This window comes from Xenopus laevis, chromosome 5S, assembly GCF_017654675.1.
Source record: "Xenopus laevis strain J_2021 chromosome 5S, Xenopus_laevis_v10.1, whole genome shotgun sequence".
In the NCBI taxonomy this organism is placed as follows: Eukaryota; Metazoa; Chordata; class Amphibia; order Anura; family Pipidae; genus Xenopus; species Xenopus laevis.
Window position 1 is genome coordinate 10,306,554 of NC_054380.1, and position 12,368 is coordinate 10,318,921.

Genomic DNA, 12,368 nt, shown 5'->3' on the forward strand with positions numbered 1-12,368 from the left:
CATGACCCCAATGCGTAGGGCTCATGGAGATGCAAGCATATTTTAAACTTTGATCAATAAAGTCATTTTTTAACTAATACTTTTTGGCCCTGTGGATTCCGGACAGCCCTGTTCTTCTTGTCGTATTATCTGGGAACCCATTATCCAGAGGGCTCTGAAATACAGTCATAGCACCTTCCATTGTGCCCTCATCTGTTTGTGTAGAGCCGCTCAGAGCCCCACATCTGCACAAATTAGTTGTGTCCCCGATGCCAACTCAGGCAGCTGATATCAGTGATATATTGCAGTTGCATTGAAGTGTCTCTAAGGCACGAGCGTCTCCTTCTGCTCCTATTACTGCAATATAAATTAGTCTTCTATGTGTTTACACAGCAGCTAAATACTCTCTTTCTTGTGCCTCCGGCGTATCTTCACTGTGCCTTCCAGATAGGGTGTTAGCAATATACTGTGAATGGCGTCGTTGGGGCAGGGAAATTGGTTTCATTACTAGAAATAAGTAGAGCTCAAACAGTCTGAGGCGGCTGGAAATGGGGTTTGATCTTGGGTCCAATTTAAAAAAATCTATAATTCTGTTGTTTTTTTTGGTAATAAATAGCATGGGAAACTGCAGTACAATCCCTTCATCTAATATTTACATCTCTCTACATCATGGAAAAATAAAAGAACAGGTATTTATCTGCCCCTTATCTATTCTGCCTGAGACCCATTAGTACTAAGGGACATTCTCCCTCCCAGTTCTACCCCTGTATAATGATCTGCCCCTTATCTATTCTGCCTGAGACCCATTAGTACTAAGGGACATTCTCTCTCCCAGTTCTACCCCTGTATAATGATCTGCCCCTTATCTATTCTGCCTGAGACCCATTAGTACTAAGGGACATTCTCTCTCCCAGTTCTACCCCTGTATAATGATCTGCCCCATGTCTATTCTGCAAGTAGTACAGGATACAGACTGGTGGATCCTGTATGCATAATTACAACAGTTACAGTAAAATGCAGCACATGGAGATCTGCAAGCTCCCCAGGAAGCAATTAAGGACAAAAATGAATTCATAAACAATTAATGCGCCGCACTGTAGTACTGTAATTTGGTTGTACTTTACCTTGACTGCAGTTCTTAATAGCGAAGGAATCAATGGCAGCGACCGTTCCCTGTTCTTCAGCAACATGTTCCAATGAGATCCGGAAGGGCTTCTCCATGTGTCCAATTACTCCTCGGAGCTGAATCCATCTGACCCCATGTAACAGCACCAGAAAAAAGAAGAGAAAAACGCTGGTTAGTGTTATGGCTGTTTTAAAGGTACGGCAACCAGCAAACCCCAGTGTCCATTTGTGGGGCCTCATTTTTATGTGACTTGGGGAGACTGGTATAGAAACAGTAATTTCAGGAAATAGTGAGTGAATGGCGATATTTACTAGTCAGTGGGCAGACAAATACAACTGTTATGCCTGTCATTTCGCCCAGGAAATCAGTGACGGATGAAATCCCGCGCTCTAAACACTGCGCCTATTCTTTAACATAAGTTCTAATCCAGTTAGAGGCTCACAGAGGCCCCCAGCCCTGGGGAGAGGCCTAGATCTCATCTGCTAATTAGATAATGTGTTTAACGATTAATCACTCGTCTCCTGAAGCAGAACAGAGCCAGCGTGTTACAGAAACAAATTGGCTTTAAAGGGGAACTAAAAGTGGAGAAACAAATACCTGTTAGGGCTTAGGGACTCAAATCTGCCCCTCCAGACTCTAGTACAGTAATCTAACAGGGCACATAAAGTGTTTAAATAGATATACTATATATATATATATATATATATATATATATATATATATATATATATATATATATATACATATATACAGACACACACACAGATATACTTACTGTATATCATGCTGTTTGGCATGGCAGGTTTGAACACATTTCTGCAGTTTTTGTGTGATTACAGTTTTGCTAATGAAGGTGAATTGCCCTTTAAGCTGCGAGTCACAGTTTCCCCAGAGAGACCTGCTTATCTTATTATCCTGCTTATCTCATTTAAATTGTTACAATTGTTTCTTTGCTCATCTTAAAAGTATCCAAGTGCACCTGCCAGGTATTCTGGGCTCTCTGTCCAAAGCCAATTAAGTTAGAAACTTTGTATCTTTTTCTGTCTGTTCAGTGGCGGAGATTAAAGAGAAAATCAGGACTTTTCACTAACAATCTGGACTGTCCTGCGAAAAACAGGAGTTGGGAGGTATGTAAATGAGTAATGGTCCAGGCCTTTAAAGTTGTCCCCAGTAGTTCCTCATCTTGGATCTCATTAGGCATCTTTTGTGTGTCAGTGACTCTGCACATGCTCAGTGAGTTCTGGGCTGCCATTGAGAAGCTAAGCTTAGGGGTTGGGGGAAATCATCAAGCAGAAAGTGAAGCTCATCTGTCATAGAAGCTGATGCTACAGGAATCAATTGTGATTCAGACTGCACTGATTTCTAAGCTGCCATGTAATGTGACTCTGAATTCATTACTAATCAATCTGATATATTGTATTTATACTGTATATTGTGACAGTTATATTGTATATATACTGCATATTGTGACTGTTATATTGTATATATACTGTATATTGTGTCTGGTATATTGTATCTATACTGTATATTGTAACTGGTATATTGTATATATACTGTATATTGTGTCTGGTATATTGTATATATACTGTATATTGTGTCTGTTATATTGTATATAAATGGGATATTGTGACTGTTATATTGTATACATACTGTATATTGTCTGTTATACTGTGTATATACTGTATATTGTGACTGGTATATTGTATATATACTGTATATTGTGACTGTTATATTGTGTGTATATATATATATATACTGTATATTGTGTCTGTTATATTGTTTATTATTTCTGGTATATTGTATATAAATGGGATATTGTGACTGGTATATTGTATATATACTGTATATTGTGACTGTTATATTGTATATATACTGTATATTGTGACTGTTATATTGTATACATACTGTATATTGTCTGTTATATTGTGTATATACTGTATATTGTCTGTTATATTGTATATATACTGAATATTGTGACTGTTATATTGTATATATACTGTATATTGTGACTGTTATAATGTATATAAATGGGATATTGTGACTGTTATATTGTATACATACTGTATATTGTCTGTTATACTGTGTATATACTGTATATTGTGACTGGTATATTGTATATATACTGTATATTGTGACTGTTATATTGTGTGTATATATATATATATACTGTATATTGTGTCTGTTATATTGTTTATTATTTCTGGTATATTGTATATAAATGGGATATTGTGACTGGTATATTGTATATATACTGTATATTGTGACTGTTATATTGTATATATACTGTATATGAGTGGGTCCCTAAGCTCAGTAAGTGACACAGCACAGAGCATGTGCAGTGAATCAGCAGAAAAGAAGATGGGGAGCTACTGGGGCATCTTTGGAGACATAGATCTTTACTGCTAAAGGGCTGTGGTTGCCTTGGGCTGGTACAGAAACCGAAAACATAAAGTGTAATATTTCTATCCTTTCTATCCTATCCACTTTAGTACTCCTTTAAGTGGCACATGTTAAGAGACATACGGGTAAGAAGGTCTCTGTCCCCTGGAGCTTGCAATCTATTATAACCATTTTAAATGAGTAGGGTTTTATTAGTACAAGGACATTGGTGACTGCCCATATAAAACATCTTCATCTGCATATATCAGTTTATAGGGGGGAGGGTATTGTTATAGTGCGTGACTCAGTAGAAGTAGGCAGAAAAGGAACAGATGGAGCGGCGCACACTTTCCATCTGTTCCATTCCTTCAAACTTAGGGAGACGTGTGCCAGACGTCCAGGAACCGGTGCCCCAGGCTAAACTTCTACTCAAGGAGCTGCAGCTAATTCAATGTTCAAATATTTAAATGAAACAGCTCCTCTAGTGGTGAGAAATAGACTGCACTATGTCATGCCAAGCAGAATTTGATAGAAAATGAATGTGCACAAAATCTAAAAGAAACTGTATGGCAGCTCCTATCCAAGAACAAAATTTCTTTGATCATCACATGTGTCTTGTGAGACACTCGCCTTGATACTGAAAGTATCCCTGGAACCCCTGCCATAAAGAAAAGACATGCTCTTTTCTTCTGTGTCCCAAGGAGCTTGTTGTTGGTAACGCTAAAGGAAAATTAACATCTAAAAATTGAATGACCATATAATGTAGTGGTGTCTTACCTTGGAATAACTGGCTCATCTCCCACGCTGAGCTATTATTCACCCTGTATTCTTGTTACTTAGGGCCCCCTAACAACCCCCATAACAAATACCAGGCTTATGTTCCACAGGCAGATCAGGGCACACATACAGGGTCGGACTGGGGGGGCCCGGGGCCCACCAGGACTCCAGTTCAGGGCCCCCCTTACAGGCCCCCCCATCCCCCTGCTGCAAAGCGACGTGCGGCGCCCCCTTACACGGTGCCGCCTCTGTGTGCGTGCGCACACGGCGCTCCATCGGCGAGTATGCGCACACTGCGCATTGACGAAGATCCCTTTTTTTTCCAAAAAACAAGCATCGGGGGAGGGGGGCTGGCCCGGCGGGGGCCCACAAGGGTCGGGGCCCGACACTGCACACACAGGGAGCATAGGGAAGGCAGAGTATGACACACACAGGGAGCATAGGACAGGGAGAGTATGGCACACACAGGGAGCATAGGGAAGGCAGAAAAGAGCAGGAGACAGGGAAACCTATCAGGACTACTCTAAAGGCCCCCATACATGGGGCGATAAATGCTGACGACAGACCAAGTCGGCAGCTTATTGGCCCATGTGTAGAGCCCCCCCCGAACCGAAAAAAAACTTTTGGAGCAGTCACTCAATGAAGGCAATCTTCCACCAGGCAGATAAATTCAAAGTGAAGAGTTTCATTTGTCCACTGCCTTACGCGTTTCGTGGTGGAAGATTGGTGGAAGATTGCCTTCATTGAGTGCCTGCTCCAAAAGTTTTTTTATCGGTACTACATACAGTGACACAGTGCTGGTGCCCCTCCAGCAGTTTTATGAGTGTGAACAGGTGAACAATGTGGCAGTTTCAGTCTGGGTCTCAGGTAGAACAGTGCAGGGGCTTTAGGATATAAACAATAGAGGTGCCACACGTATGAACAATACAGGGGGATCACAGTCTGAATTTGATTAAACAATGCAGGGGCCAATTAATCTCTGTAGTTATACTTTTTTAAAGTTTACAAATGGTAAGCAGACACAGCAGGCGGATTTTGATGCGGCCCATGGGCCGCCAGTTAGACAGCCCTGCCGCAAATGAGACAGCAGCCCTATGCACCGACACAAACAGCAGATAAACAGATAGGATTGTAACAATGACACTTATTTGCTATTGCTTTTCCAATATGACACATTTGAGAACATGTAAAACACAAAGAATCAGAAGTCACTCGCTCTCACACAGAAACAGCAGGTTTTATACAAACTATTTTAGATAAAAGAATAATCTCTGCTGCATCTGCTGTTCTGTACAAGCGGCTTCCCGTGTGGTTCTCTGTAGCGCTGAGACTGCTCTGGAACAAAATCTTCGCGTGTAAAAATTTGGGCTGGAAGAACATTTTGGTTCCCCCACTGTTCCTGTAAATTGTGCCACCCCCTCAATGTTGACTCTACGGGGAAACGTCCTGCAGAGAAAACTTTCACTCCACGAATCAAAGATTTATCTTCTTTAACTTTAGCTTTCTAAAGAGAGTTAATGTATATAATTGTCCCATGAAAAGGTGAATTTGTCCACTTATATTGCCCTGCTGTGCTTAGTATATAGGAATACATATACTGGCATAGTTTTATGGGATCTCTCTGTACGGACTATGAGCAAACTTAGGGGGCTGTTCCTGCTAAATTGTGCTTAGTACAGGGGAATACCTATGCTGCCATAGTTTAATGGCATCTCTCTGTACAGACTATGAGCAAACTTAGGGGGCTGTTCCTGCTGAATTGTGCTTAGTACAGGGGAATACCTATGCTGCCATAGTTTTATGGTATCTTTCTATACAGGCTATGAGCAAACTTAGGGGCTGTTCCTGCTGAATTGTGCTTAGTACAGGGAATACCTATGCTGCCATAATTTTATGGGATCTCTCTGTACAGACTATAAGCAAACTTAGGGGACTGTTCCTGCTGAATTGTGCTTAGTACAGGGAATACCTATGCTGCCATAGTTTTATGGGATCTCTCTGTACAGACTATGAGCAAATGTAGGGGGCTGTTCCTGCTGAATTGTGCTTAGTACAGGGGAATACCTATGCTGCAATAGTTTATGGGATCTCTCTGTACAGACTATGAGCAAACGTAGGGGGCTGTTCCTGCTGAATTGTGCTTAGTACAGGGGAATACCTATGCTGCAATAGTTTATGGGATCTCTCTGTACAGACTATGAGCAAACTTAGGGGGCTGTTCCTGCTGAATTGTGCTTAGTACAGGGGAATACCTATGCTGCAATAGTTTATGGGATCTCTCTGTACAGACTATGAGCAAACTTAGGGGGCTGTAGTTCCTCCCTGCTGCAAATAGAGCATCATTATACAGTTATGCATTAGGAGTTGTGCGGCCCATTCCCATATGGATGAGTTGCAGAGAGCAAACGATTAAATATATGAAGCAGTTTCATCACCTTGAGGAACAGGGAAGTTTTTAGGCTGGTACTTTTGGCGCCTGGAGAGAATAACGACGTCCCCAATTCCAATTACAGTGAGAGGAAAGGAAGTCATATTATGAGTCACGGAGGCCCCTCTTGTACCTGCCATTCTCCTGCTGCAAATAACCGCCGTTCCTGAGATTACCCTAATAAACTCTCCTCCGGCGCTGAGTACCAAGTGTTAATGCGGCAGCTAGTAATATCAGGGGAAACTGCCAGCAATATACCTTTATCATGATGCTATATCTAGCAGTGACAGCCTTTGTCTTTATTGGTAATTAGGAGTCAGGGCATAAAATGAGAGTATGGAGATAGAGAGGCTGAATGATCTGCAGGAGGCATCAGAGACCAGTGTGTGATACAGGCTGCGAGAGTGAATGAATAAAGGGCAACTAAAGGTGGCCATACACGGACCAATAAAAGCTGCCGACAGATAGAGTCAGCAGCTTATTGGCCCGTGTGTGGGGCCATCTGACGGGTTTCCCCAATTGATATCTTAGTGAAAGTCAGGCAGATGTCGATTGGGCAGAGTTAAAACTCCTGTTGGATCACGGCCGAATCTATTCGTTGATGCGGTTCTGTGATCCGACCGCCCGTATTGCCTGAATTATGATCCGATCGTTGGGTCCTAGGGCCCATGATCGGATCATCCCGATATCGCCCACCTCGATGTGGGCATATCGAGGAGAGATCCTCTAGATGAATGAATACAGGGGTGATGATTTGCCATGTAAGCTCAGAACAGAGCTGTCGGAATTTAGCAAATATTAGGGATGCACCAAATCCAGAATTCGTTTCAGCATTCGGCCAGGATTCAGCCTTTTTCTGCAGGATTTGGCCGAAACAAAGTGTCAGACGGAACTGAATCCGAATCTTAAAGGGGTAATGTCATGGGAAAAAACATTTTTTTCAAAATGAATCAGTTAATAGTGCTGCTCCAGCAGAATTCTGCACTGAAATCCATTTCTCAAAAGAGCAAACAGATTTTTTTATATTCAATTTTGAAATCTGACATGGGGCTAGACATATTGTCAATTTCCCAGCTGCCCCAAGTCATGTGACTTGTGCTCTGATAAACTTCAATCACTCTTTACTGCTGTACTGCAAGTTGGAGTGATATCACCCCCTCCCTTTCCCCCCAGCAGCCAAACAAAAGAACAATGGGAAGGTAACCAGATAGCAGCTCCCTAACACAAGATAACAGCTGCCTGAACAGCACTCAATAGTAAAAACCCATGTCGCACTGAGACACATTCAGTTACATTGAGAAGGAAAAACAGCAGCCTGCCAGAAAGCATTTCTCTCCTAAAGTGCAGGCACAAGTCACATGACCAGGAGCAGCTGGGAAATTGACAAAATGTCTAGCCCCATGTCAGATTTGTTCACCTTTAAATTAACTCTTAGTATGATGAAGAGAGTGATATTCTGAGACAATTTGCAATTGGTTTTAATTTCTTATTTGTTGTTTTTGAGTTATTTAGCTTTTTATTCAGCAACTCTCCAGTTTGCAATTTCTGCAGTCAGTTGCTGGGGTCCAAATTACCCTAGCAACCATGTATAGATTTGAATAAGAGACTGGAATATAAATTGTAGCTGACTTACATAGATAGATGTGTACAATGAATAGGAATACGTTTACAGTTGTAGCCTTACAGAGCATTTGTTTATAGATGGGATCAGTGACCCCCATTTGAAAGTGGAAAGAGTCAGAGGAAGAAGGCAAACAATTAAAAGAATATTAAAAATTAATAACGAAGACCAATTGAAAAGTTGCTTAGAAATAGCCATTCTATAATACACCAAAAAATCACTACCCATGCCCACTTTTGTGGCCCCCTAATTACCATATTCATTTTACATAATTTGCCAGGTTATGAAAGTATGAACATATTTCTGTGTTTTTTTCTCTCCAGTTATTACAGTTTTGCTAATGAAGGTGAATTTCCCTTTAAGCTGTGAGTCTAACTTCTCCCAAGAGACCTGTTATCTTATATTGTTACAATTACTTATTTGCTTATCTCAAAATTGTTAAAAAATTATCTTATCTGAAGCTGTGGCTGTTCTGGGCTCTCTTTCAAAAAGTTAGAAACTTTGTTTATTTTTCTGCCTGTTCAGTGCAGAGAAAATTGGAGCTTTCCAGTACAAATGAGGGACTGTGGGTTGAGCTGTCAGACGAGGGACTGTTCCTCTAAAAACGGGACATTTGGGAGGTATGCTTTTTGTTACTCATCTTTCTCTTCAGGCCTCTCCTATTCAAATTCCAGTGTTTTATTCAAATCAATGCATGGTTGATGGGGTAATTTAGACCCTTAGCAACCAGAGAGCTGCTAAATAACTCAAAAAATATATAAAAAAAAAATGAAAAACAGTTGCAAATTGTCTTGGAATATTGCTCTCTACTTGAAACCAGAAGTTATTTTAAAGGTAAACAACCACTTTAAGGCACAGGCAGGTTAACAAGGTAGGAAGGTTGGTAATGGCACAAGCAGGATAAACAGGTAGGCAATGGCAAACTAAAGTCAAAATCGAAGCACAGAAGGGGGCTGATTTATCAACACTTGGGCAAATTTGCCCATGGGCAATCTATAGCTACCAATCAGTGATTAGCCTTTTAAAGCCAGCTGCAAATAGAACAACGAATGCTGCAATTTGATTGGTTGCCACGGGTTACTGCCCATGGACAGATTTGCGCAGTGTTGATAAATGACCCCCAAGGTAGAGTCCTTTTTTTGGAACCTGTACTCGCAACCTGCAAACCGGATTCTTACCCACTTGGACCCGCTACCCGACCCGCAAGTACCTTATCCGCAACCCGGACCCGCGACCCGCTGACCATCAAGAATCAGGAAGTGCTGTCATTGTAAACTGGATGTGACATCATCAGAAGTAGGCATGGTCTTAAAAAAAGGAGTAAAACAGGAAGTGTTGTCATTGTGAATCAGAAGTGACATCATCGGAAGTAGACGTGATCAGAAAAAAAGAGTAAAAATCACTATTGAGAAGACCCGCGGCCCGACCCACCAGCGAACCAGCAAACCCACAGAACCTCCGACCTGCGTCTATACCCGCATCCGGAACTTCTACCCGCAACCCACAGGGTACCGCAGGTTCTTGCGGGTAACCCGCAGGTACCCGTGGATACCCGACCCGCTGCAGGACTCTACCCCAAGGGGTTAACAGCGCAGCTCCAATGTCAGGAACAGGCCAAGGTCAGAATTGAATAAAGTCAGGAAACAAGCTCAGTAAGGACTGGATGCAGTGTCGGACTGGGACACCAGGGGCCCACCCAAAAACCATAGACCAGGGGCCCACTCTCTGTACTATCATTCCTCTTCTCCTCACTCAACCTCTATTCACCTCGTCTCTATTTTTACATGCTATAATCTATTATTCCATTTATTTAGCCTCTTTGTTCTCAAAGAAATAGGAAATGGCCATGAAATAGGCCTAATGTTTAGCAGCACAAGGGCCACTGACACCTGGGCCCATCGAGAGTTTTCCTGGTATCCCGGTGGGCCAGTCCAACACTGACTGGGTGTATAAATTGATGTATCACATTATAGCAGATTAAAGAGACAGAAGGTTTAGGCTTACTGGGCTGCTATTGGGAAGCAGTAAACTGCATTGAGTCCGGTCGTGGAATCGTTAACTATGGTGGAAGGTGCAGAGTACTAGTCACTTAGCACCAGGGAGTATGTGTCAGGCAATATATGTCACCACGATAGTTACTCACTTCATACATATTCATGGCACAAGCTACACGGCTGCACAGGTCACACAATTGCACAAACCAATTACACAGCGGCTTAAACCAAAACATGCACAACATAGGGATGAATTGAAGCCATGCATATTTCGCAGGCTGACCCCATTCACGATTACATTTAATTGTGCCTCGTGCCAAAGACCACACATAATTCGCAGGTCAACTAAATTATCCTGAAATTGTGCCTCTCCATTGATTAACAAGGACACATCTAATTATACATTTACTGCACAAGCCGCACTCACCCTTCATTATAATACGCCGCCGGTTCCTATAGGTCATAAATAATCACGTTGAAGATGGACGAGTTGCACAAAGTGGCCATAATCCTATAAACTAACCCCCGAGCCTGAGGAAAGCAGAGCCACAATTATATAAGGAAATAAATTGCATTATAACAATTAGAGGGCAATGCAGTCACTTTGTATAAAGGACTCTTCAAAACACTTTTTATTCCATATTGGCACAAGGGCTCAGTGTGAGAGTAATAGAAATGAGTTATGTCCAGTCCCCTCTCCATATGATAACTGCCAGGCTTGATAGAAAGGCATCCGACCCTTTCTTAAAGAAAAACTATACCCCTCAAACAATGTAGGTCTCTATAAAAATAAAACAGCTCATGTGTAAAACCCTGCTTCATGTAAATAAACCATTTTCATAATAATATACTTTTTTAGTAGTATGTGCCATTGGGTAATCATAAATAGAAAATTGTAATTTTAAAAAATAAGGGCCGGCCCCTGGGATTGTATGATTCACTGTGCACACAAACAAACCATACAGGTTAAGTCACATAAGCCAATTAACAGACAGTTATGTCTTTTGCTTCCACACTTTATACAGTTAGAGCTGCAGTATTTCTGGTCAGGTGATCTCTGAGGCAGCACACAGACCATTACGCAGTGGTGGTGCAAGGCAATAGAAATAAAAGGGCAATATTTTCTTAAATATATAGACCAGTTTGGTAATATTCTTTAATATTTTTTAAGTTTCCCATGTGCCATTACCTAGTTTCTCCGGTCCCGATGACATTTAAGTGAATAAAAGGGAGGGGATGGGGGGTCGAAGAACGACAGCGGGCCTAGGGGCGCCCTGGTGCAGGATGTGCACCCAGGCCCTGCCCCCCTCCGTTCGACCGGAAACGGCCGCATTTCCCATTTATGAGTGGCGTGCGGGCTGCCAGGGGGGCCCCGAGGGGGTGCGGGCCCTGGCCCAATCCCTGCTCACCCGGTAGTTACACCACTGGGCGCCCACTATGTAAATCCGACCCTGTATATTGTGAGACCAGAGTTTTTACCAAGGCCATGGAGTGTGTCTTCTCCTGAATTCTATTATCCCTTCTTGTGCAGTTTCTAATATTGACAAATTGGGATATATTAGAGTTACCCTTCGGTGTTGTAAGCAACACTTTTCATCAAAACTTTGGACACTTTGGGTGTAAAAATTTGATAAAATACTACACTATCTATCTATCTATCTATCTATCTATCTATCTATCTATCTATCCATCCATCCATCCATCTATCTATCTATCTATATATATTTGTTTTTCCACATGGTTCTATAATTGGCTGGCGAAAAGCAAATTTTTTTGGATTTGGATTTTAACTACCAACCCAACTGAACCTGGTAGTCAACCTGTAGAACTGTAGAAAATCCCTTGAGGTTGCCTGGGATCAAGTGATTGCAGGGCTGGAACTAGGGTAGGGAGCACAGATAGGGGGGCGCTAGGCAGGTACCTCTTAAATTGTCTTCTGCCTTCCATTATTCCGTTTTTGCAACCCTCTAAGGTTTTCACCTCTGCCATTCTCTCCCCCTCCCCTCCATCACTCCCACCTCCCCTCAGTCTCTCTCCCACCCTGTCCGGCCAGCTGCACACGAA

General features: G+C 42.1%; 1 protein-coding gene across 2 annotated transcripts in view; it reads right to left on the reverse strand.

The window, feature by feature from the left end:
- LOC108717382 (ALK tyrosine kinase receptor) overlaps positions 1-12,368 on the reverse strand; it is a 142,445-nt gene that overhangs the window by 83,414 nt on the left and 46,663 nt on the right. Inside the window, exon 2 of one of the 2 annotated variants that reach the window (XM_041564217.1) lies at positions 1,104-1,231. In XM_041564217.1, coding sequence (XP_041420151.1) covers positions 1,104-1,200 — 97 coding nt within the window. In that variant the 5' untranslated portion in view covers positions 1,201-1,231. Of the gene's footprint in view, positions 1-1,103; positions 1,509-12,368 lie in introns of those variants that run through there. The other variant, XM_041564216.1, reaches the window with a different exon arrangement.